The 27,841-nt window shown below is 38.3% G+C and overlaps 1 protein-coding gene across 3 annotated transcripts in view; it reads left to right on the top strand.

The window, feature by feature from the left end:
* The window catches only part of SEMA5A (semaphorin 5A), a 298,126-nt gene that overhangs the window by 258,080 nt on the left and 12,205 nt on the right, over window positions 1–27,841 (top strand). For all 3 annotated transcript variants that reach the window (XM_017738722.1, XM_017738723.1, XM_008637204.2), the window contains 3 exons: window positions 5,032–5,257; window positions 14,653–14,871; window positions 23,922–24,092. In XM_017738722.1, the coding sequence (XP_017594211.1) occupies window positions 5,032–5,257; window positions 14,653–14,871; window positions 23,922–24,092 (616 nt within the window). The remainder of the gene's footprint in view (window positions 1–5,031; window positions 5,258–14,652; window positions 14,872–23,921; window positions 24,093–27,841) is intronic.

Here is a 27,841-nt window from a genome sequence, read left to right on the forward strand (position 1 = left end):
TTGCATGTGAGAGCTATCCTTTCTTCTAACTATATATTGCTATGACAAACTCAGAGACTGAGAGACGGCTGAGACTGAGTTTCTGATATCTAACAGCCCTGTCTAGTCTCAGGTGACAGATATTCTACACCATTCAATTTATGAATCAGTGACACTCTTTTCTGCTGTTGTCTCAATACCTGAAGAATTATTTTGGACTAGTCAAATTGAAGTTTAGCATGAATGGAGCAAAAAGCAAAAATGTATTTTTTAATCAATGGATTGTTTGGTGATTAAAAAAATGTTTGAGAACTAATACAATATATTAAAAGCAAATAATAAAAGATAACTCTTGGGCTGAAAATATTTAAATTCATTGTCAATGCTGATTTAGCTGCTTTGTCTGTCACAGTAACAGGTGAGAAAGAAAAACACAGATGAGAACTAAAGAAGTGCCTTCCACATATACATACTGTATACATCAAAGAAATAAAGAGTTTGTTAGGAGAAATACCTCCATAATATAAAAATACAATATAAATGGGAATAGAAGTCTCTATCTGAATTCTGGTTTGCATGAAAAAAATTGCACTTCAAGTGTAGATAATACGGTGAATTAGACCACAGGTTCTGGAACAACTTTCAAAGAGAACTTTGAGAATGTGATTAAGCTTGAACTCTTGCAATGATATTTTTTGATTCTGTAAATGGCCTCAAGTAATTATTGCTCTGAGTCCACAAGCATACCCTAAGGATTAATGTGAATAAGCCATCACTTGAGCCCCTGAAGTATTTCTCGGAGTATCTAGAGAATCTCCCAGGAGAGCTTGACCTCATCTCTCTGTTCAGTCCATGTGGAACATCGGAGGTGGAATTTAGCAGCTGCTGTCTCAGTTCCTCTCAGCAGCGCTATCAAAGCAGAATGCTTCACTGCTTTTCTAGCTCTGTCTTACCACTGAGATGAGACCTCAGTGTTTCATCTGGGACTTTTATTCATTTGAGACTTATATGTGGTTACTTGATTAATGTGCCCATGATTCTAGCTGATAGAATTGCTTTGGAGAGAGAGCCACATTCTTGAAATCCCTCTTGGGTGAATTGTTCAAGCATTGGACAAGGTGATAAGGGGAGGATAATCCAAGCAGAGGTATCAGTTTCCATATTCTCTGTCTCTTCCCTGTCAAATCTTTCCCATCAAACTATGTCTTCATGCTAGCAGCACTTAATATATCCATGTGTAATCTGAACTATGCCTTTTCTCTCCCCCTTTCCATACTTCCAGATCTGAGGCTATCCAGAGCAAGTTCATTGTTCTGCTTATACCAGATTTTTCAGCATCAGATCACATCGATGATCTGAACAAGCACTGTGCAGTTTTCAACTCCTCCGTGGCAGACGTGGTAGTCAATAGAGCGATGCTGCACTCACTATTTGTGAGAGGAGCCAGTGGGCTCTGCCAGGCCATTGTTAGTGCCAGAACTCCAAGGAGTCGTCTATTCTGGCCACAGTCCTCTGAATGGTCTCACAGAGAGATTATTTACTGCTGTAAATATTCTCCAGTTAAACTACATGTACTTTTGTTTCCCCTCGTTATTTGTTTGTTTCGTGGTCTTTATCCAGTGGTTGAATAGACAAGCATGACAGCAGTCAGACTTTCATGTAAGCTATGCAGCAAGCTAGAAGAAAGGAAAAACTAACAAATGGTCTCCACAGACACTCTTCAGGAACATCTTTGTTTCTGGCTCGTGTAACAGCATAGGAGAATGCTCTCTGTCAGGGTGTAGGAAGGGACTACACATCCTGGAGCACACTGAACACTGATAGTCTGTCTTTCTAGAAGCAAGGGAGCTGATGTGTTCATCTCAGAAGTGAGTTAGCAAAGCAACATTAATACATTGCCACTAAATTAACTTCTTTCTCTACTAGCTATATTTATTTGACAAAGAGTTCATTACATACCTCACGTATTCTGCTTTACATGACTCTCACCTGTCTGTGCCATGTCTAATAAAGCAAGCCCCCACATTTCTAGCAGCTTTTGGTTTCAACTAAAAAATATCAGTACAAAAAGCAATAGCAAATGAAGAACTGAAACTTTTAGACCATTGTGACTATATTGAAATAAACATTGTAGTAGCTACTATACTGGTTGATTTTTTTCCTGCTTACTAATAGAAAAGAGTTTGGGTTTCAAGGTGTTTGAAAGTAATACAGCACATCACCTCTTCCAAGACATTTACCTTTACAACAGAAAATAATTTGATTCAGAAAACTGAAATATGTGACAAATGTTAAATGGATTAAAAGCTGGTTCACTGACAAATTGAAAAATGTGATGTCAATGGGCAGATATAAATTACTGGGATGTGTCTAGCAGAGTCTGCCTGGAATCAGTTGTTGGGTCAATAGCACTTAACATTTTTATCAACAGTCTAGACAGTGATATAAGACATTTTCAGTAAAGCTTGAGCATGACAGAGATTGGTGAGGTAGTAAATAGTATGTTAGATAATTGCAGAAGCTAATAAAACATATTTTAATATTGCCAGATACTACCAGCCTCTTGTGTGGGATAAAAAACTATAGGTAGCTGTTAAGCTGTGATTTAGAAAAGGACAGGTTATTAAAGATAATTGAGTCTACTTAGATTTTTTGTACAATGTTATGGAAGGAAAAAGCACTAATGCAATGATATACATATTAAAGTCAGACTCTCAGGCAAATGGGATGATGATTGCCATTGCATGCTGTATAGATAAGACTTCTTCTGGGATGCCAAGGCAAATTTTGGTGTCCAGTCCTAGGAAAAATAAGGAAATAGGACAAATGGAAGACATTGGAGTGCGCAGGACCTGGAGATCAGGTTTCAAATCCTGTGTAGGTTTAACAAGTTAAGCTTAGTTTATTATTATGTATGGGTATTTGGGCATGAAAAAATTTTTTGTAGGTTTGGGACAAGAAACACTTTCAGCATCATTGATAAAGGCCTAGCGAAATTCAGTGATTGGAAAATAATATTAAGGGGAAAATGCAGCCTCATATTAACTTGCAATTTGTTAGCTTTGAGGATTACCAATTAGTGGATCAGCTGAGCTGGGGAGGTGATAGATTCATCAGTACTAGATGTCTTAAAAAAAAAAAAAAAACGGAGAGGGAAAAGCAGAGTGCTCTTGGTAAAAGATGCACTGTAATCCAGTCACTGGAGGTACTGCACTTTGAAGGTGGGTAGCCAGATCAGATAGCAAGCAGGGTAGTTCTGGCTGTGGCTAGCATCTGTTAATTTTATGATTTCTTTTTTTACAGTTTATGTGCTGCAAGGAGAACAGTCATACATGCTCTCTCCTAAGTCTAAAACATACCTGATTTAAACAGTTGACTCCTGAGGGGTCATGGAGAAATTACTTCCCCTGCTGTACCAGGACCAGATAGTTTGCTTGTTCTTTGCTGTCTTCTGCACCAGAAACCAGACAAGGCTGAAACTCAAATCCCAGAAACTCAGATCCTCTTTCCTAAATGGTGTCTGAGTATGACTTGTGGTCACCACAGTAGTGATCAACAGATGTTAAGGTGGGAAGGGACTTTGCACAGCCTTGAGGAGGGAACAAGAGTAGTCCAGCAGAAGCCTTTGGGCCAAGAGTCTTTATTTCTGAAGTACCACAAAACTGTGAAAACACAAAGTTGTCACAAGTCCCTGTGGCCTCAGAACTTGAGACTCTTGAGCATGATGGTGGGTTGTCTGGTGCATCACTGTGTTAGTGGGGCAGGGATTTCTGGGGAATTTTTTATCCAGCTCTAACAGATGAAAAAATTAGAGAGGCTTTCAGACAATAAGCTTATTTTAGGTCTGAAATAGCAACACAGCCTTTAAACCAAAATATGGGTTGAAAGCAATTGCTCTAAACCTAATTGTGTATGTTCCTAAGTTAGACTATGAGAAGAGGTAGTGGGCTGAGGAAAGTATGAGATAAAAAGGCTATTATCACCATGGGAAAGAGAGGAGTAGGTAATCTATTGCTTGTTAGAACATGGTGGTATCAACTGGGGTAGAGGTTATGGAAGAAGGAGGTTGTACTATATGATAACACCATTATTTCTATTGTTTCCTTTTTTTTTTTAGCATTTAGTGGAATTACAAACTTTAGTAGGCTTCTTTTCAGAAAGTACTTTCTGCTGAGTTTCTCTCTATAACAGGCAAGAGGTAAAGAGAAAATTTTCAAGTTTTCCCTCTGATGCCTAATTCTTTTGATCAGTGGGTATTTATTCTGATATTCAGTGGTTGTTTATTTTAACCACATTTTTTACAAAGCATTTGCATCAGATGGAGTATATTTTGTTGTGGAAAATGAATAGGCAGGATCTACAGATCTTGATGACATTCATCAGAAGACATACATTGTGGGGCTTGAGAATACTGACAAGTCTGTGTTTGTTAAGAATACTGGCAATTCTGCATTAGTTTCTTAGATATCATCTTCCTTTTAGTGCATATCACTCCACAGGGAATTTGCTTCTGAAGATAGGTTTAGCAGTTCTGGAGCTATGAGTAACATGCACCTCAGGGAGCCAGAATCTGTAATAGAAAACATATTTTGTCTGTTGTCCTTTTTGAAGTATGTAAGCAATATACAAAATGGACAGTGGCTTGCTTATTCATATGCCACTAATTTACTGATTTGTGTCATGTATGTGCAGTTTATCAGAATTTTTCTTAATTAAAAGCTTTAGCATATTTAGCTTCACCTAACTTGGGACTAATAATTTATGAAGGATATGCTTTGTTGTGGTACTTAGAGTGTCCGATTGACTGTTTCCATGGATGTGATAGATCTAATTTTACTGGTATATTATTGCTTTAAGTAGTGTGGTACTGTGCTTGCACAGAAGCTGAAAAAACACTTTCAAGTTAAAAGTTCATTGATGATCAATGCTATTGGAAAAGCTGGAAAGATATCAGAGGCTTTTTTTAAATGGTTGTCTTTTTGTCTGAGTGTTTCTGGAGCGTTTCTAAGGTCATATTTGATGATTATGTTTATTATGACCTTTTTCTTTCAGGAATATCAGCCTTGTAACACCAACGCCTGCCCAGAGTTAAAAAAGACAACTCCTTGGACCCCCTGGACCCCAGTGAACATTTCAGACAACGGAGGTCACTACGAGCAGCGTTTCCGATATACCTGCAAGGCGCGCTTGCCTGACCCAAACCTGCTGGAGGTGGGACGGCAGCGCATCGAGATGCGCTACTGCTCCAGCGATGGCACCAGCGGATGCCTGACAGATGGTGAGCAAAGCGGGACAGGCTCACCATGCCCCCTGCTAGTGACATGCCTGCAGTTCCATTTTCAGCACAGACTGGAAGTTTCTGCTTGCTGGTGTTGTGTGTAACAGAGCTGATAATGAAAAGGAGGGCATAGTGATCCCAGTAGGGAACCCAGCCTGTATTTCTTCTGGATGTAGAGTCATGATTCAGACTAAGCAAGTGTCTTTCACCACCAGTTATGAGATTTGCCAGGTTATTTTAATACTCTTTACAATAATCCTATTCTTGGAAGTTTCTGTTACCTCCTTATACTCCCCCAAGCTTTTACTAGGGGTCAATTTGTGGAACATTAACATATTTCCGGAACATCTTGCTAGAGTATGGAATATTCTAAGAACTTTTGCTCAGTAATTTGAAAGTAACAACCGTAAGATTCATGCAGGTGTTTAAATAAATAAGGAGCTTATGTACTGGGTAATTTCTGTTATAAAAGTTTATGTTGTGCTTTTGCTAGTAATTTAAAGTTCTGTTTATTTCTGAGATCGAAAACCAAACTCCTTCAAAATCTTTTCAGCTTTAGATGACTTTAAATTGGAATTATTTTGTTTCAGAATACTCTTATTTTCCTATCAGTAATACATAGTTTTGTATATGTATAAAAAAATCAAAACTAGGAGAAATTCCGGCACTCATTCTAATTTTATTAAGGCATTTCATTGATTATCCAGTTTTAATTGTATATCAGTGTATCTTTTTAATTATATTTTAGTCATACAATCTAAAAAAGTACTGATTTCTGGTTATTATATTTTAGTATTTATAGGCCTGTTTTCCATTTGCATAGTCTTTTGTATCTTCACAAGATCCAGGTTAGCTGAAAAAAAAAATTGTGTTACTCAAGGCATTTGGCTTATCTCAGACCACAAAGAGAGAACAGTTTTTAAGTCCTTGGACTTCCTAATTCTCAATATTTTTCAGACAGACCACCTATTGTGAAAGTCAGTGTTAAACTCCTGCCTGTACTGGGTTTGCATGTTGAGGTTTTGGAAGCAGGAGAGGCTGTAGATTTGGTTTCTGTGATGATATGCTAGAAACTTCCATCCTGCCTGCCCCCGCCCTTCATCCTGTACAAAACCTTTATTGTTTCACTTGGCATCTGTGTCTCTTTGGAGGGGGCAGGATGTTAGTAATTTTTTTAAGAAATATATAGTAGTGAACTGTGTGAAATTAAACAAAACCCATGGTACTCCAGATAAGATTTAGTTTTGTGCTCTGCGTCATTCCCATTTCAGATAATGTACAGTGTCAAATGTTGGAGATTTTTTTTAGGTCTGGATAGCAAGGCAGATATTGACATGGAGCAGCTCTTGACACAAGTGTTTCTTCTATTCTGTTTTCATCCATACTAAATTTCAAACTAGTTTTGAGCAAAGACTTTGCTCTGCTAGGATTGGTGTATGACCTGTCTCTCTTGTCCTTAATGAGAATTCAGGGTGGTGGTGCTCTTTTTGCACTCTGCCAGCACTTCAGCATTGATGACATGTTTTTAAAATTTCATGAGATTAAATGAGAAAGGGAATATTTTTCCCACCAGGGAGTGCAGATGTGGGAAAGTTATCACAACAAGTAGAAGCAGAGCTACAGGAGAGTCTAGGTATAATCTGGTCTGACAGCTGAGATGGCAGCACGTAAGAAAGGAGTATACAAAAGCCAACGCATGACATAAGAGAGGAGATCAGTAAGGCAAACCAGTGCAAGGGTTATAGATCACATTGCTGCAAAAAAATTAAACTTGGCATGGAGACACCTCTCTCAGCTCTGAAATCATGATCATAAGACATCTCCTGGAGCTGGATGCATAAGCTGACTCCTACAGAATGTAGGCAGAAGTAACAGACCCTACAATTTTTAAAATAAAGCATTTTTTCAGTGTGCAAGTGGCAGGGGTGGGGATGATGGTTTAGGTGCATTCTTTGCCTGATTAGCTTGAAGATTTTTTTCTTTGCACTTGAACATAATACTCCTGAATTTCCTGGCATTGTACTTTTTTTTGTTGCATCTTGCTGAAGCTGCTCCTTTGATTCATTTGGAAATAATTCATCATTGGAGCAATGTGCATGACCCCAGTCCTGTTGCATAGTAATAGAAATATTCATCTGGGTGAAGGATTTTTGCTGACTAATCCCAAAACTACTGAATATTTAAGTACTTTTTATTGAATACTTGACGGGGCAGAAACTATTATACATCTGTCTGTTCTTCTTAGTGAGTGCCCTTATAGCTTTGTCATTAATTTGCACTCATTCTTTGATTCTTTTTTGGCCAGTGAGACTTTAATTATTCTGTAATGAAAGATGAAACTTGATCGGTGCTCCAAGTGGCTGCATTAACCAATACACTGCTGGTGAAAATAGCACATTTTATTTTGAGACGGTTTGCTTAGTCATTTTCTGGTTATGGACGTCAGAACAGTATGGAGTGGAACATTTGCTGAGGGAGGGGTGAGGGGGGAATAATTTTGATTTGCTGATGAGGTCAAACTTGCTGACTACCTCCAAACTGCAGGATCCAGGAGCACTTGCCTGCTCCCAGGTTTAGATATGGGCCAACGCACCACCAATCTACTGCTCCTTTGTTTCATTGGAAGAAAATACATGAATAAGAGTCATGTAGAGTAGCCATGAGAATGGGAAACCATGAATTGTGGCAGACACCATTTCTGGCTAGATAGCAAGAAAACATCCTAACTTCCTTCCACCTGACTAGAGCCTGGATGCTGTGAAACATTCTTTTCATTATCTCCATGTTGAATTGTAGCATGGCTTTTACAGAAAGATTAATTCTGGTACAGAATGCTTGGCATACCTCATTACCAAAGATGTGTTCTGCAGAGATCAGTTCTCTGTTCCTTGCAGATAGGAGCCATTTGTTAGAAATTTTCCCATTGCCTATAATATCCCACTGTGCAACTATAGTCATGCTGTGTTAAACAGAATCATGTTTCACTGTCAGATGCTAGCAAAGCAAACTTTCTTTGCAGTCTGAACTTAGAGATAGAACTTCTTGCCAGAAACCCACTAGACTCCTCCTGAGTGTGGTAAGATTTCTATCTCAATCAAGTAAGCAGTAGCATTTGCAGACCGTGTTCATGCTTTTCTGATTTGAAGTTTGATTAAGAGGAAAAAAAAATAAATCTTTGTCCCTGTCTCTGCGTTTTCATAGTGCTCAGATAGGAAAGAGACAGCTATATCAAATAAACTGAAAGAGGTTGTGTACATTGTTGTATGTCTTAATGCACTGTCTGTACAATCCAGCATTTAGAATATAGAAATTACAATACCCTAGACTTTCATGGGTGCTTGTGAAACATATTAAACGTCTACAGGAAACATGCTGGCTCTCCGTAAGGTTATCTCATATATAAACAGTAATAATTTCATTCAAAACATAATTTTTTAATCCAGGGATAAATATTTTGCAAGGTATGGGGTTGCCTGGTTTTTCTAGGTTGAATTTATCTTACCAAAGTCTAGACTCCATAGTAGTCTGCAGAGAGAGCTTTAGCACCCTGAGGAACTAGGGATCCATTGAAGATAAGCATCTGATACAATGGGCACAATTCTCCCTCTGGAGATACTGCCTTCTTTGCATGGAGTACAATGCAAACAGCAATGGTGGGCTCAGACAAGACACTTGACTTTGACATGGCCAGAGTTAGACCAGGTTAGCTTCCAAAATGCCTTCTGAAGGCCATTAAACAAAGGCAATACTTCTAATTTTAGTCATCTCAGTCTTAAAGAGTCTTTTGTTTGCTTCTTTTTTTATCCCAGTCACCTGGAAATCTGCACCTAGATTCCTAGTTGTTGCTGCTTCCTCTATCTCAAACTTCAAAATAATAGTTTTTTTTGAAGGAAGGATGTGATTTTGTCTGAATTACTCTTCTAGTGGTTATGATCTCTTGTGAAAAGTTTGATTAAATCTTTCCTTGTGTTACCCACAGGAAATCTAGAGTGCATTCAGAATTCATTACAGAATAGAATGTGCTGATAATCAGGAATGTCCTGTAGTCAGGAGGAGTATGTGTTGAGATGATATCTCTTATACTGTTGTATTGAAGCTAAGATTTGGTATTCTGAGTAAGAACAAAATGAATTCTGGAAGTTAGAACTGAATCTGATGACAAATTCAAGTTTGTTTGACAAAGTACAACTCAGTGGAACTTCGGGGTTAAATACTTAAGCACAGAGAAGCTAGGTACAAGAAATAAGATTCTCATGCTAACATGACGTCCTCCATCTGCATACTCTTTGGGTTTTTTAAATAGGGCATCTTTGCATTGCATTAGTGTTTGCCATTACATTTTACTATTTCAATTTTACTGTGTTTTGTAGGTTTATAAAGTTTTTATAAGTTTTGGATATTTAGGCCTGAATTTATGCAAGTTTTATGCTTCAATAATACGGTCAAATAACTTGCAGACTATCTTCAGAGAGTGACAATGCTGAAACAATCTTTGCTTATCCTTGTTACCTCTGCACTTCAAGCAGTGTTTCAGGCTGTCATTTAGAAGTGATTCAGGATACTTGAATTTTGGCTTCAGATCATCTTTTCCTAAAGTCATGAACCTAGACTGCTTGGATAATTGAATTTTCTTTGTTAGGTTGGAACTGGAGGACATAAGTCATAAATCAGTCAAGTAATATAATTTATCAGGTGTCACAGCTACTTCTCTCTTACTTAGAGCTGTATTACTTAGCTACAGGCTAGACTATGGAATTATTATTAATCTATGTGCTTTAATAGAGCCTCACTTTTAAGGCAAATTAATTCAACTTGGCTGAGTGTGTTGCAGTTTTCAAGCAGAATCAGGCCAACCAAGCTCTCATCACAGGCTTTTGCAAAGGCAGATTTTTTCTCCTGTGCTAGTCAGGGCAGGTGACTTTCATGTTAGCATGTCTCCAAACAGGATTAATTTCTTGTGTATTTATGAAGCTATTTCAATTCAACCAAAAAGTTCTAAAAATTTACTTAGAAATCATTGAATCATCTTGGTTTATATCAGAATTATGTAAATTACTTGGGCAACTGTTTTCAGTTATATCTGCATTATGGAATAAGTAAATCACCAGCAAAGCAGTACTAATTTCTCTGTAATTTTACTGATACTGAACAAAGCAGAAGTATTTGAAATGAGAGAAAAGTTTTCTGTTTAGATGTCAGTTCATATCTTCTCTCTTCCCTGATCTTAGAAGTCTATGGTTATTTTGTCCACAAAATCACTGTGATTGCTTTTACTGAAGTTTTTGCAGTACTTGCTGCTACCCATGGAACTTTCCACCTTAGAGAAGCACAGCTGCCTTTTTAAAATTGTGCTGGGATCAAGTACTTAAATCCCCTTTTCTAGCCTCTGTGTGCAGCAGTTTATTACTTGAGTACAACTTCTGAACAACTGAAAATGAGCCCTTGATAAGCTGCGAGCAGAATTCATGCTTCTAGTTGTTCACAGGGCTCTAAGGCAGTCCTAGGCTTTCTGAGAACAAGTTAGTTTAAAACATTTGAATGATGAATCTGTCATAAAGGTCAGATCAGAATTTGACTTACAGATGTTCTGTCTGTCTTGGGAAAACTATTCATTAATTTATTGATGATGCTATGACCGATCATTCTCCTTGCAGATTTTACAACTGTTTCTGTAGATGGGCTTTAAATAAGGGGGACGTGTTTTGGCAACTAGACTTTTGCTGCTACCATGCCAAGGGCATTGGCCCTTGCATCCTGGTTTGGCTGTATATTTTTATCTTGGGTGCAGTAAGCTGAGAAAAACAGCTTAATGTGGGGTTTTGTTGGGTGGCACAATCTGGTTTCTGTCCCTGGAGGTGGATGTAGAGCAATCTGAAAGTGGCCCAAACTGCAAACAGAAGTGGCAAGAAAACCACAGTTTAATGAGAAAAGTTGGAGTTTTCAGTTTTGTGCCACTTGCTCTGAAAGATTGCAATACTTTTCTATTTTTGCCTTCTCCCATCAAATTTGATGTAAACTGTGATAAGGCTAGGACTTGGTTCTGTATATACACTTACTTTCTGAAGAAGTTTTGCTTGAACAAATTCTAAAATACAATCTTTTGATTAATTTTGCATTGTCACACATCTCCTCTGCCACCTCAGTCAATAAACAGCACTTGTCAGCTGAAGGACTCAGGAACCCAGAACTGGGGCCAGCACTCTAGATGTGCTGTCTACCAGTGCTGAGGTGAGGGGAAGGATTCTGCCTTGACATACTGGAAAAACTCTTCCCAATGTAACCCAAGCCCCTTCTTTTCCACAAGGGCGCACTGCTGGCTCACATTCAGCTTTTTGTCCTCCAAGACCCCAAGACCTTTCTCTGCTTTCTAGGTCATTGGCCTCGAAGTGTGGTTGCATGGGGTTGTTCCTCTCTAGGTTCAAGACTTTGCATTTTCCCTAGTTGAACTCCATGAGGTTTCTCCCTGCCTTGTCAAAGTGTGACACGACCCTTTGGTTTATCAGCCACTCTTCCCAGGCAAGGCAAATTTGTCCAGGTCATTAATGATGGTGTTAAGCAGGATTGAACCTTGTGACTTTTCTGCAGCTGGCCTCTTAATGACTGATCACTGTCCTCTGGGCCTGGTTGCTCGGACAGTTTTCAATGCATTGCACTGTCCACTTATCTAGCTCATACTTTTTTGACTTGTCTAGCAGGAAGTTATGGGAGTCAGTGGTAAAACCCATGCTAAAGTTGAGATAAGTAATATCCACTGTTCTCCCCTCATCTGTACACCTTGTCCCCTCCTTGTAGAAGTCTATAATGTTGTTCAAGGAATTTATAGAACAGTATTTCCAGAATGCAAACTGATCTTGTCACTTTTCATGCTATTAATGGCATAATGTTAATTTTTTACTGCGTAGTTTCTGTCTGAAGAGAAAATCCTAAAAGCCCATTTATGAACACTGTATTAATTACTGTAAAACTGTGGAAAGACTGGTCCTTATAATAAATTTTTTAATGCTTTGGAAAGAAGAAAACTCAGGGGAGCACTTGCTGCAGACCAAACTCCACACTGAAAAGATTTTTTGTAATATTTTTCTCTTTCAGAGCTAAACTACCTCAGAGCTTTTGCTTAGACGATTCCACTCCCCAGTCCCCAATTTAAATCACAAGAAATCTAATACCATAATGTCAGATAAGGTCACACATTTTCCTTAGGACTTAAAAAGCTACACGTATGCTGCAAAGATACCTTCAAAATACCCTAGTATGGTTACGAAGTGGTACACCCTGCAGTGATTTATGAATGGAATGAATGGCAGTCTGGTCTGATTAATACTTTTTTCATTGTTTGCATTGCTCTTAATTTAATAACTTAATTTAGAATTCTGGTGTAAAATATACTATTTGCTCTTACAGCTCATTGTGTACATAAGCTGAGCATTTCCATGACCAGAGTGATACAAAATTGCAAAAAAAGGGTCTTAGAAGAAGGAAAGTATTCATAAATCACATTCTATTTCTCTGTACTTGCTCCCTTTTTTGCATTTGAATGTATGTCATGTTTTTTGAAATGCTGCTTTTAATATCTGTGTAATAGAGTCTGGCTCAGCAGGAGAGAAATAGTTACCCTCTATAATTCCTGGAAGGTTTTATCCATTTTTAGTCATTTTTATATTGCAGTTCTGCTGTTTTCTTACTAATTTCAGCAGCTTCTTATTACCAGTATTTCTGTGTCAATGCATCATCCTTCCACTATTGCAAGTTATCAAGAGTTGAATAAAAATATGCAAACCCTCATCTACTTTGGGATGATTGTGAATGTATTTCTTGGGGAAGGAGTTAAGCAGTGTTACTAATGCCATAACCACAGGTAAAAATAGGGTGGACACTGCGAATAAGAGGCTCCTCCATCATGGTTATGCAGAATACTGATCTTGTTCTTTCCAGGACGACTGTTGGGCAGACTCTTCATGGTATTATTTCTGTCTGTTTTCATGGCATTGTTCTTCTGTTTCTTTATCGCCATTCCATACTCCTACAGTGCCTATGGCTGTGGGCAGGGCACAAAATAATTTCTTAAGAACAGACGTGCTGTAGTTAGAGCTGCAAACAATACCCTGCATTTCTCCACTGTTAATGGTACAGTTCATCTGTACTTATGCTGGCAATACTGAAGCTCTATCACAGAGAGCCAGCCACATCCTCTGCTGGCTGAAGTGCCATTCACAGGACCTTCTCTCATCACAGCTACTTAAATAAGGACCTCTAATAAAAACAGCAATTATTGTTCCATTGATCATAGAGTTTTCAATGGGAAAGGTGAACTGCTTTGGCAGCAGTAGGAAATCCCTGTAGTGTTGGTGGAGATACTTAGTGATGCTTAGAGGTAAGGCTACAGCTCAAGAGTGATTCCAGTGTTGTGCTTAGTACAGTGGAGGGAGTCTTTTCCCATGCAGGACCAAGCCCAAAAGCAACAGAGATACTCATGAACTGCAGGTTATTAGAACTTCACCCAGGGCTGTATCCAGGTCTATTGTCTGTGTGTTGTGAACAAGATCTGTGTGTCCCTTCTCACTGATAAACAGCAGACATCATCCATTGCTGTTTAATCTAATGCATTTTCTCTGTCCTAAACTTACTTAGAAAATACATTTTCCACTTGCCAGATGTTTATTTTAAAAAGGAATAATCTGTGGGGTGTGTGTGTGCATGTGTCCAAAAGGCTGATTTCCATAGCTCATATGTGGTTTAGAGCACTTCAACTCGGTGGAAAATAAACTGGTTTTTAAAGTGGCAAAACATTGCTCTTTACAAAAGGGCAGTTTTGCTAGACTTTGTGGAATTATTAGTGGACTATCTAATGGCTAGGATAGGTGCAGTGCACTGGATCCCCCGAGCCTCTGTGCAGAGCCAGCAGTAGTAGAGGCAGGCTGGGTGGGTCAAGTGGGCAGAGCCCTGCAGGAGGAACAGGGCAGCTGGCTCGATGAGTGGTCATGGGAAGCTCAATCCTGTCTTCTTTGTTACCTTCTTCCTGTAAAACAGAGGCAACAATATCTATGTAATATATTTGGAGATTCTCTGATGGTAATTCCCGTGCAAGAGAGAGAGAATTTTTACCATTATTAGATGGAGTAAATTGTCTAGTTCAGTTAATGCAACCATAAAGTTTTAACTAAAGTGTTGGATCCAACTCTTTGCTGTAGTTCTGTGCAAATGATTATGAAGTTTCTATTATAAAAGAGATTCTTGAGATGAAACTAGGGTTTGGATTGTGAGGCTAAAGGACAGGATCCTTCTGTTCATATTACTTATTATTAGAAGCCTAGGAGTAAATTTGAAGAGGAAAATCTTATTTTGGGGTGAGATACTGTTTTCATTCAATATGACCTTTTTGATCCTTATTTTATTAGGACTGTCAGGGGATTTCTTGCGTTCTGGACGATACTCTGCTCATACCATCAATGGTGCCTGGTCACCCTGGTCTCCGTGGTCTCAGTGCAGTCGTGACTGCAGCAGAGGTATCCGGAATCGCAAACGGGTCTGCAGCAATCCTGAGCCCAAGTATGGGGGACTTCCTTGCCTTGGCCCATCTCTAGAGTACCAGGAATGCAACATTTTGCCTTGCCCAGGTAAGTTTCAAATGAAATGGAAGAAGTGAAAATAAAATAGCTCATCCTCAAGATTATATCTTGCAATATTTGATATGGGGTTCTTTTTCTGTTTTAGTTGGTGAGTTTTGGGTTTGTTTTGGTTCTGAAATCAATTACAGCTCAAATTTACCTTTATAATATAAGTGGGTTTGGTAATATTCCCATGTGAAGTCAAAAAATTTATCATCAACCCTATTAATAGCTATGTCCTTTTTCACTTGTGAGACTGACTGTAAAAATATAACTTTAGTATGTAAACTTACAGGAAAAAAAAGACATAAGAATTCTGGCAAGACATGAGAAATCTGGCCTAGTCTTTATTTAAACTCAAAATATCACTTTCATCACAGTGGTTGCTGGCATTAAGTCTGTGTTAGCTTTTAAGTGTAGAGTTGCCAGCAAATAATGTTCACTACTGATCACCAAATGGAATGGTAATTCAAGTAGTCCATTAAGATTGTTCTTGGAATCTTCAGTTTCTCCTTAATTTAAAGTTGTTTTATGATTCTATGAAAGGGATTACAAGTAGAATATATATTTTCAAGAAACTACTTTGGATTAAAAATCATTGTTGTGTATCCAGCATAGCGGGAAAAAAACCCCTCAGTTTCAGTCACATCTCACCCTTCATAAAACAGACATTCAAACTGGAGGGCTTTTGAGCTTTGCAGAGGCTTTGTGGGAAAAGAAAGGGGAAGGATATAGAAGAACACATGAAGAAAAGAAGGTTCTATTGGTTTAGGAAGAGAGAATTCAAGGTAAGAAGCAATAGAGAGGAAGAAGGAAGGAAGACTGAAAGACTCAGTTCTTTCCAGCAGCAGCAAGTAAATTTAGAAATAAGCTGTCATACATCCTTAATTGTGTTAATTATGTATAGCAGTGCTGCATATTTTCTTGTTGAAGACTTGAAGCTTTTGTCATTTCTTCAAGTGTGGACCTGAAGAATTACTAAGGCAATATACATACTATGTATGTGTATCACTATTGTCAAGCATACATGTGTATTAACATACACATATATGGTTTCAAATTAAAACTGTATTCCCTAAATCATGGATACATTGGTTTTTATAATATGAGTATTTTGTCCAATCTTTTTGCAGTGTTTTCCCTAAGCTTTTTAAGCCCTCTAACAGTCACTGTCCATTCTTTGCATCTGAATTTAAGCAGAAGATCTGTGCAGAACACAACACTTCCCTCTTGGGAGGACACAGCTTCTTGAAAAGCATGTTTCCATCTTGAATTGAACCTAAGCAATGTGTTTTGGCACACAGCCTGCAAACCCAGCAGCTCTCTAAGCATTCTGGCTGTTCACTGAAAGCAAATTTCTCTGCAGTTTTATTGCTAACAGGAGCAGTAGGATTGTCTGACAACTTGAATGCCCTGAGGCACTCAAGCCCCCAGCTCTCCTGCTGGTAGGGCAGATCCATGGGGAATTTCTATTGAGGATCCCTGTTTCAGTCTGGGGAAATGCCCATTAAGCCACTGAAGTTCTGAAAGAGGCACTTGGGCACAGCCAGCCAGTGCTTTCTGGTGAAATTTTCTTGCTGTATCCAAGGAGGAAAGTAGCCTCAGTTGTTCACTGTGTAGCTTCTCTATCTGGGAGTGTGAACATCTGAGGAGATGAAGGGAAGAGACGATGCTTCTTTCTGAGCACAGAGGCATGGCCAGGGCAGGGTGTCCATATTTTCTACGTTAAGCACTATTGGAGAGAGGTGGCAGGGAACTAGCAAAGAACCAACATTTTTCAGAGAATTATAAAATCGTGGTCCAAATCTTCTCCTTGTGTGCGCAGCCCTAGTGCATGATCTGATTCATTAGCTCCCGGACTGCAATCATAACACCTTGCTTTTCCCAGGATAATAAAATTATAACGATTCTGTTTCATGTAACTGCCCTATTCAAGTAGTTTGGCAGTAATTAGTTAAGTCAAAGATCTAGAAGACCATTGTACTAATGTGTGCAAGCCTGCCTGGGGATGGGTGCAGTAGGTGAAGCAAGCAAGAACATAGCAACTCCTCATTGGCTCCTGCTTCCCTTGCAAAGGGAATGTCTCCATAGGACACTGCCTTCAGCTTCCCTTGAAGCATCTGTGATGTGGTATAAGGTAACAGCTCTGCTCACAAGCTCTGAGATATCTGTACCACCATGCTGTAGTAACTGAAATACATTCATCAAATGGGCACAGAGTATCTATAAAACAGGGCTGGATTTGTTGTTCATCCCTTGCTGTTCATTTTCAAATTAAATGCTATCTTGAATTTGCTGGATTTTTTTGAAGTTAAAATAAGTCAAAGGTTTTCAGAAGCGGTATTTTTATTAAGCTCTGTAGCTATTCACTGTTACGTTTTTTGAAAGAAATTGTTTTAACCAGTAAAACATGCTTATAAGTTTGTTGTAGAGGCCCTAGTTTTTTATGACATAGACAATACCCCAGACTAAAAAACATGAAGTTGTAAGGCAGAAGTTGAAACTGTGCTTTGAATTTGAAAATATTTTAAAAGATCAGTTGATATAAAGTGTGGTGGGCCTTTCTGAAGCCCAAGCAGTGACCTAATCTATCTAATAATTTTATTTAGGGACAAGTTTCATTTTTCTTTTTAGTGCAAAGCAAATTTGAATAGAGATGTAGAGCATGAATAAAGTATTTAGATGTATCATAGCCTGCAACAAGGAATCACAAAGTTCCTCAGCTACAGAACTACTGTTTGCCAGTAATTAAGAAAAAAACACAGGAGACTAAATCAGATCTCAGATAAATCTGAAGGGAAAACTTTGCAAGCACTAGATGTAATTGATTTTTTTTTTTTTTTTTTTAAGACAGGGGAGAGTAAAATATTGTTGCAGAATAAGGCTTATCCATAAATTAGACCTGATTATAAACTTGTAGGAGGGAAATAAATTCTTACTGGAGAAGAATACCAATAAATTTAAATTCTCTTAATTTTTAATGAAAGAGACAGAAAGGCTAAGGAGTGTGGGGGGATTTTGTTCTGACCTTGACCTGAAAGTGTTTTCCATAGTACTAGAATTAAAACAAAGAATTTGATGGTCTCTAAGATTTTCCTGAGTTCTCCCAGGGTAAGGAAAGCTTTACCTGCTCCCTTCTGGCACAGAACCCTTTAATTACAGTCCAGCCCAGTCATTACACTTCCAGAAATATTCTGGTTAGCAGGAAGAGGTGCAATGGCAGCCATAAAGAACCCTTCCTGCTACTGCAACCTCAGGTTCTGCTTTGCTTCCTCTTCTGCTTATTGCAGGCAGGATCAACCCCTCATGATGTAAACTGCTGAGAAAGGGGAGTCGTAGAGAAATATACTGAGCAGTATTTAAGTCATGCTGAAAGTCAGCAGGACTTTATGCTTCTCAATGAATTAATCTGGGCTCAGTGTCATCCTGGAAGATGCCAAGGATGCTCTGAAGGACTAACACAAGGAGAAAGTGTACAAGGCTGTCTTGTCTGGTTAAGTGTCTTGCAACACTTGCAGCATCTTAAGTATACTTATTAATATATTAATAAACAGAAATTGATAGTTAAATGCAGGATCCCAGAACTTTAAAAAATTACTGAAGTTATCTGGACCCTGCCTTCAGTGAGTTCTATTAAGCCTTTTTTAAGCCTCCAGGAGAGAGAGAAACTGAATTTTTTTTCTGCAGTAGTAAATGGTCCACCAGTGTGCAGATTGGTAGCAGTCACTGAGCCTTTTGTTCATAGTATTTGAAGGCTGAATATATAATAGTAAATTGAACAGTGCCAGAAAATTGCCAGAAATTGTATCCAGGTCCTGGAAGATGATTTATCTGTATTGTTCAAGTTTTAGAATGATCCCCCATAAAATTTTGCCTTCAACTAACTATCACTCTCCCAAATAAGCTGCAAGAAGAGTTTGTGAGGCAGTGTAGGGCAAAGGCATGTTCTCAGTACTCAGTTTCCATCTGGCTAAGCTACTTTGAGGGGCAGGAGAATTTGAACTATTGTCTTGCACTAGCAAATTATGCCTTGAACCTGTGCCTCAGCTCTTTTTTTTATGTCTCAGAGATGTGAATAGCATTGAACTGGCAAGAATTGAACTGAACAGCCTCAATAACTATGGAAAGGGTCTCTGAATGCTCACTGACATTTATGTTTTCTTTGAGTTACTAAAATGCAGTCAATAATAAAAGAAAGTAATCTAATACCAGTCATATCAGGGTTGTGTTATCCTTGGTGGCTCGCAAGATATTTACATTATGAAGAGAAATAGATGATGAAGAGAAGTGTTGTTTAATTCTGAAAATCTACAAAAATTACAGGAATCTATTAACTAAAAGATCTGTTTGCCTGACAATAATAACAACCAAACATAAAGAGCACCGTCCTAATTTACAGTATTGCACCTCTTTTCATTTATTTCTGCAGAAAAAGACAACTTTTCTTCATTTGTGTTTTGTTTTGTTTCTTGTTGCTTTCTCTTGTATTCCGTTGCATAGGGACATAGGGACGCTTGGCCGGTGTGCCTTAATTAGACAATTAAAGCAGAGCTGTGTGAGCACCACGGAGTACCATGAGCTACAGGAGTTCCTGTTCCCTCTTCCCCTCAGAGTGTAGTGGAGGATCACAGGGAAAGGACAGTTGCCATCTCTTAGATATGAAGTTCTGATACTTCATGGCACTATTTTGGGATTTTACCAATTATGGATTTTTATTATGGTACTTTTAGTTTAGTTTCGTTGTGACATTTTAGCTGGGAAGATCTGAATCAATTCATATATCACTAAACTTGCTAATAACAATAATGAGTTTCAGATATACAAAAATCCCTGAAAGACTATTTAAGTTATTTATGCATCCCCTAAAGCCAGTTGTTCTTTATTGGTTTTATTTTTTTTTCTTCATTATTGTTTTTATTTCCTCCTATTATTTTTTTCTTTGAAGTCATACTTGGCCACAAGGAAACAGGAATGTATTTAAAAGAATAAAATTTATCCTGCAATAGCTTCCTAGATCAGGAGGAAAAAAAATTACTCCAGTAAATGGAGGCTGAAGCCCATCTCATAACATGAACTGATCTCTCAAGGCTGATTCTATAGCTAGCAGGAAGAGGGATGAACTGCACTTGGAAGCAACTGTTGCTTTTCTAACTTAAAACTCTCAGTTACAGACTTAAACCCGAGTGGACCTTTAGATTTTGTTATTGCTCTTTTCAAGAACCATTTGTTTGCCTTGTGTTTCTGCATTGCACTATGTTGACTGTTTCATCCAGCATTGCTTCTATGAATAAAAGGTATCACAGAAATAATACTTTGCCTTTGTAAACTGTGATGTGAAAATTGCTCTTTCCCCACACTGAAACATGCAGCAGTATCCCACAGGATTGGGAAAAAGCAGCAGACTAAGTGATGTGGAATGGGATGATCCCCCAGGTGTCTGGAAGGGAGCAGTAGGCTGCCCAGGATGCAGGCAGTTTATAAAGGAGCCTGCAATTCCATCTGCCTTCTCATGAAAGCAGGTGAGGTCAGTGTGTGCCCACACTTCCTTGTAAAACCTGAAGTGCATAGCAGGGTATCCAGTTTACCTAATTATCTCTTGGAAGTTCTCCAGCAGTGTGGATGTTTTGTTGTGTCCTCAGGAGATCCCATTTCTGTACGCTGTTTCTTCCTGGTACATCCCTCTTCTCTATGGTGTGTGTTCTTTTCATTACAGTGAAGAAATATTTATTAACCGCAACAACAGCCAGTAGGCAAAAAGTTGTTTGGTTTACTATAAAGGAAACAGCATTGTTTGATAGCACACTGCTAGCTGAAGAGACCCTTCTTCCTGAAGGGACCAACCTCAGCAATTGTCAGAAAATGTAGAGACTCTTTAAGTCTTTCATTGTGGAGCTACTTTAATGACGTTCTTTTGTCCAACAGCTCTACAAAATTATTATGTAAAGAAACTGTGGTGACTGGAACTTTCCTTTCTGCTGTGTATTTTTTCTTCCTATAAGAGGCAGAAATAACATTAAGGGCTCCATGACAAAAAGAAAAAAAAGAAAAAAAACCTAGATGGTGCTAGGTTGCTAAGCAACTTAAAGAAAGATGAAAGAAACCACAGAGTTCTACTTAGGTCTTGTAAAAACTCAAGCAGTAAATACCCACTCCTTTGATCTTATTTAACCATGATGATGCCTTATTATCCTCTATTGCTGAAAAGAAAAAGTTCTAGGGACAAGTAAAAGAGGTAGTTACAATAGTCCTTGAAAGGTTAGAGATTTAGGAAGGCAGCCTGTCAGTAAATAGTTGCTAAAAAAAAAGTTATAATTGCACTGTCTAGCTCAACTAGGATCAAATCTAACATTTTCTATTATATTTGTCCTTCCCCACCTTCCCCAGGCCCAATTCTCCGTTTACATCTGAAGTACATAGTACAGCCATGATCACTGCAGTTGTGGAACATGGTGACATTCCTGGGTGTCACATCGGTCTCTGTGTTCTCGTCCACCTGTTGATAGATGGCAGTTTCAAATGCACGTGCATTTGTAATTCTCACTCTGGTCCATTGAAAAATAAGTAGAAAAGTGTTGGGGGTCACTGTCTCCATTACCGTGAACAATGCACCTGTAATATTTGCAGACAATTCATGTTTTGTGTGGTCAATCTCAGGCAGAATCAGTTCATTTTTGTGGAGTCTATATGCTGCAGCAGACATGCCTCTGATTATTCATTTGAGCTAGTCAAAGATGACTTTAAAGAAAAAATAAAAAAAAGAAAAAAGGGAGCATCTAGAAAGGTAAGGTCTTAATATCATATGAAATGAATAGCTTGGGTAACAGCTTCTGCTTTTATTTGATGTAATTTAAAAAGAAGGAAAAAAGAGGCAAGTTCTGAATAAAAGATACCATGTCTTGAAATTGTTATAAAATTGCACAGAATATTTCACCTGCACTGAAGACAAATAACCTAGGGCTTTCTTAGATATGAGTTTGCATAATACTGCATTAATAGAGTTATCTCAGGCAAAAAGACATATTTGTTTTCCAGTGAAAAGTATGAATAAGAAAAATATGAGTATGAGAGCAAGTCAGATACTCTACCGAGATGTAGTATTTATTTATGACAGGTGGTATAAAACTCTCTCATACATCTCTATAGCTGGATGATTTGGTGTATGATGTAACTATCATTGAATTCCTTAATAACGGAAGTAATTTATTTAAATTGCATACTAGATCACAGAAATCCTGTCTGTTGAATTAGGCTTCAGAGTCCAGACAAATTACTTGCGAGAGTTTTCACAACTACAGTTCTTAGCAAGGAAGTGCCAAGTCCATGCTCTCTTGATGTTTAGGGTGGTGTTGCAAACAAACAGTACAGGGAATAAAATGCAGTATATTCAACAACTTCAGTTAGAGGATTAGTAGATAATCTTAGGTATGGAATAGTGAATTATCTGTTTGATTAACAGTTGAGAACCTGAGGATATACTGTATCTGAAATTACATTAAAAAATGCATGTATAGCTTTTAATATCAAAATTCTCCTATCTCATTTTCTCACTGTTGAAGACTTTGCATAGAAATCATTCTGCTCAGTTCACCAAGTGCATTTGTGATATGAAATCCTGCAAAGCCAAAATGAGTATTTTTTAAATGTTCTACATCTTCGTCTAAGAGAGAATTTAAATGCAAATACCACATAGATATTTTCATTGTAAGTTAGTTTTCTTAAGATTTGTAAACTCTTTTTTTTTTTTATGGTAAGAGATAATGATGGAATAGCATTTCAGTAAACCAGTAGAAACTACCCCTTGAAAGGCTGTTTCATTAATAGAACAGAAAAGATCAAAAAGACATAGTAAATAATTTACTTCCTTAAGAATTTAAGTGATAACACTTTAAATAGAGGTTTGAAAAGAAATTCATTTTTTGTAGGATATGAAAATTTTGAAAGTTTAGGTTTTTGTCTCTTCTTTAAAAAAAAAAAAAAAAAAGAAAGATAAATGAAGAAAATACTGAGATTCTTTGCAGAAGGAATACTTCCCTGGGAGAAGTACATCTGACTTTGTCATGTGGCTACAAAAACGAAGCCTTTGGCAGATGAGCTGCAATGTGGCTGTAAATATCAGAAATACATCCTGGAGCAGTAGCTTTAAGAACAGAGGCTCAAAGGAGCCAGGCTGGTGCAGGCAATGAGGTGAACTTTCATTTAAATCTTTTCTAGTGTCCATGTGTCATAAACCATCTGACAAATGGGTCTCCCATGAAATCCAGCCTACATTTCAGAAGAATGTTGTGAAAACTCTGACTGGAGAACAGTTTGACATACTTGAATTAGTAAATACAAAAGGGGGTGTGGAGGGGAAGGTAAATAATAATATTTAGGGGAGAAGGTAAGTAATAATATTTCTTTTCAAAAATTGTCTTAGAAACTTAAAGTGGCAACTCCTTTTTGTCAATGTGTGTTGCTTTTTTAAACTTCGGCCATTGTTCTGCTGCTGATGTCTATGTGGAGGGCTGTATTAAGACTGTAACATTATATTGTCACATCAAATCCTACAACTGTTTTAGATCATTTGAAAAGGGTTGTAGGGTTAAGGCAATCCACCTGGATTGTGAAACAAATTCTGGATTCCTCCATCCTTCTGTTGCTATTATTGGGCCAAGTTTTATTTACATCAATAAAAAAACTACTCTGAGCTTACAATAGTTCTGCTAAACTGCTAAGCTTACAATATTTCTACTAAGCTTTGGTATTTTGTTTCCTCAAAACTGAGAAAAGGAAAGGAAAAGAAAAATAAAAATATTTTCATCCTAAAGATATTATGATGCCCTAAAAATGTCTTATATGGATGAGTAATTTTGTTAGGCTTTCCAGCATACCAGGGGGTCTTAAAATTAAATTGCATCGTGATAAGATTAAATTTGTGGCAACTATGTACAGTGGCAGCCAAAAATATCCAATAATTACAGTAGGCCATGAAGTAGATCCACAGAATATGAGAAAAATGAGTTGGATTGTGTCATGTCTCACATCAGCTTGGAAAAATGCAGTATTCTTTGTCTTTTCAGTGGATGGAGGCTGGTCTTGTTGGTCATCGTGGTCAAAGTGCTCAGCAACTTGTGGAGGAGGGCATTACATGAGAACCCGCTCCTGCACAAACCCAGCCCCGGCGTATGGAGGAGACATCTGCCTTGGCCTGCACACTGAAGAAGCTCTCTGCAACACACAGCCATGTCCAGGTACGGCCAATCAGCCCATCCATCTTTGTTCTTTATGTGCCACTGAATAAGGCATTCCCACTTAGGCAATATGATGTCCTTGATCTATTATTTAGAAGCAAATAATTTCTCTCCCTTATTAAGTGCACAATCAGCTCTTACATGCTACAATGCTGTGGTAAATCAAGTACTAGCAGAATATGTTCTATAGGACACAAACTCCTTCGTCCCTCTTTAAAAATTAAAATCCTAAGTTACCATGTCTGGATCTGGATTAAGTAAAGTTGTGTAATATTTGAAGTGGACCATGCAAACAGTTTATGAGACTTTTAATAAAAATGTCACAAAGTGCTTTTGTTATAACACCAAATGTTCACAGCAAGAAAATTGCTGAGGTTAATAAGCAATGCATGTTCTCTCTAGGTCCTTCAAGTAGATAATATTTGCCCTGTTTTGATATAAAACACAAAGAAAACCCTTGTAGGCTTTGTAAAATTCCTTCTTCAACTTTGGATGTTAAGGAACAAAGACTCGATCTTTTTAAATGATTGTGGTGTGTTTAGTAGATTAAATGTCTCAGCACTCCTGCTGGTTGTATGACATTATGGGTCATGTCTATTTCTGTCACTTTGACTCTGTCTTTTGACTCATATTAAAGGAAAATAATTTTTTTTAAATGACTTTGAGTGAGAAATTAAAACCACATAAACTTTCATTTATTGCTTATTAGTGGATTACAGGAAGAAGCTCTGATGCCACGCTGTATTACTTGCTTCACTTAGAGCTCCTAGACTTCAGAGCAAATGTTTTCTGCTCATATGATGAGGCTGTGCATGCAAGGGCAAAAGCCCCATGAGATGAAATGGATCATATTACCTGTTATGATTTTTTCCCTTTCTAGGCACTACATATCTTCCAGCAGAATAAATGTACCTACTTTGTCAAAATTAAAGCAGATGCAACATTCTGTCTTGGGTTTAAAGAAAAAAAAAGCCAAGCATCGAAATCCGTTGATGATTTGATTTTTTGAGACAAATAGTGTACATTTGTGTGTAGAAGTTGCATAGCTGCATTGAAATCCTTAAGGCATCTTTAAAAGGTCAGAGCTGGGGTGTTCATTGTGCTAGTATTGTAGCTATTTCTCTTGTTGTGCATTTATTTTCTACCACCATTTTCCTATAAATGACAGTTTGCAAACATTCATAAATAATGTCTTCATCTTATTTTGACCTGCCTGTGACCCAAATTTTGGAGCAGATACAGGATGGAGTAGGAGGTTGGTTTCATTCATCTTGGTTCAAGAAAGTGGAAACCCTTATAAAACAATAACATTTCAGAAGCTTAAAGTGTATTTCTCACATTCTGTAATATTTTATTAATATTTCAATCTCACTGAAAATTTGCCATAGGTTTTTGAAACAGCACATCATCCACTAGCTGTGAGACTGGCCCTTGCCTCATGTTTACAGTATATATTTCAAAACCACTCTTTACTGCTCTTATTTCACATGGGTATGGGTCAAAAATAACCACAGTGCCACATAGATCAAGTTTGGACAGACGCCTGATCGCCTGCAGAGCCAGTTTCTTGTGGTAAGGACCAGGTGAAGAGTGGTTCTTCCTTGTGCAGATCTGAAAGTACCATTGCTGACATTCACTGCTTGAGTGACATGCTCAATATAAGAAGAGAATAGTAATGACACTTGGAATCTAAGAACAACCAACCAACACAGAAATACATATGCAAAAATGGAAATGATTTATAACATTTCTTAAGTTGTGAAAAGAGTGAAGATTTTTTTGGCATTTGAAATACTGCTTTTTTTTTCCCCCCCAAACAAAACTAGCAGAAAATTGATAGTAAAGATTTGTTGAGGATATAGAGATTTAATGGCAAATCCAACTGAAAGTATTCAAGTATGCACTTAAGTAACAGGTTTATGTCTGCAAACCACATCAGTTGTTCCTCATCTTTCATTTTAAAAGCTCTGTCATTGAGTTTGTAGTTTTTCTTTTAATTTATCCAAATGCAATCACAGCAATATGAAAGGAAGCATTGCAGTATTGATCAGCAGTGGCTGATTATCAGTAAGCGTAACCAGTTGCAGTGGTGTCTGTAATATGTTGCATAAAACAGTATTTTATACCTAAAGTATTTACTGCTTCTGTAAGAGGTGAAAATGCATTCTATCCTTGGATTGGTAACTCACATGTACAAATAATGGACAAAGCAGCTGAGCATTTAGGAATGGTGGTGTAATTCTGCATAAAAGAAATTTATAATGTTACATTGATTAAGCTGATCTTTCTGCAGTGCTGCCTTCACCAAGGGGTCTCTTAGGAACTGCTTTATCTTTACCTGTCTTCAAAGACCAGCCAAGACTGTACGAAGAAGACATGACATGTCATGAGTTAGAGGTGAAAAACAGTTCCAGGTTAAACACCACTCCAGTCCACCCTCTCTTTTACATTCTCATGACTTTTGCACAGAACTGAGGAGCAAGCTGAGAGGAGCCTGCCTGAGGTGCAAGAGAGCCTCAGATACTTTAAAGATACAGAAATCAAAGGAATTGGGCAAGATAGCCGAGTCAGTAGAAGAGCATGCAAAAGCTATGGGTTCAGCTTCCCAGTGAAGGCAGAGGTAGTGGCTCCACAAAGGGCAGATCTGACAATTTGAAATCATACATCTGTTATCCTGGCTGCTTTACTTCTTCGCAGCTCTCTGAGCTCCCAACAACCTCCTCAAACCACAGGTTTGGTGTGAGGATCCACCACTGCAGGGGTGACCCTCTGTTTCATGCTTGCACTGATGTCCCTCCTTTTCTCCTCTGTGATTCTGTGTGCCAGATGAAGCTGATCAGCTCGGCGCCAGACCCACGGACTACCTGTTCTGTAGTGTCTGGGTGCACCACAGGACTCACGTAATTTCCATGTGGCTCCCCTAAGGAGCATGATAAAACAGTAACCTTGCCAAGTCACCTGATTGGGACTTAGCATGACCTGTGGGTACTCTGACATTCCTATTTTATCATGGGATGTAGCTTCTTCAACAAAGAATCTGGCAGGTCAAAAGCATTGGATGAGACGGGGCTGCAGAGTGCACCAGCCAACAAGATGCATTTAGGATGCCCACAAGTATTTTGGCACCTGCTGTGTATATCCCAATTATACCAGGACTGGACAAGAGCCTTGGCTCTGGCTTAAGCATGCTCTCTGCCACCAGTGAGAACTGGGCCAAGATTTGTAATGAGCAACATTCCTTTAAACCTGAATGAGCAGGGCTTTATTGTTACTAAATATTTAGAGTAAAGATCCATATACTTATTTTATTTAGACCCAGCAGCTGACACTGGAGGTGATAACAGCAACTCCTGGATGTGCCACACTAAGTAAGCAGGAAGAAGCCTGTCCAATTGCTTGACTCCCACCTCAGATCTCCTACCTCCTGAATTAGGATTGAACTACATTTTGGCATCCGCCTGTGTGCTTCTAGTACTCACTCTGCAAATGAGGCCCTCCCAGAACCTCTCCTAGGAAACAGAAAAGCCAAAGGACAGAGCTGAGTATTTCTGCCACTCACAATAACAAGATCCCACAAGCTGATTGTATCGAGGTATTTCTCCTGTTGCTCAAAGAAGACCTCATCCGGACAGTTGCTAATTGTTCATAAAGATTGATATCCTGGTTCTTACCTGACCTGCTAAGTAAATCTGTGTATTTAACAACATCTATTGCTTGGCATTTTTCAAGATTGCAGTCTCAAATATTCC

Source organism: Corvus brachyrhynchos, unplaced genomic scaffold, assembly GCF_000691975.1.
Source record: "Corvus brachyrhynchos isolate BGI_N302 unplaced genomic scaffold, ASM69197v1 scaffold23, whole genome shotgun sequence".
NCBI lineage: Eukaryota > Metazoa > Chordata > Aves > Passeriformes > Corvidae > Corvus > Corvus brachyrhynchos.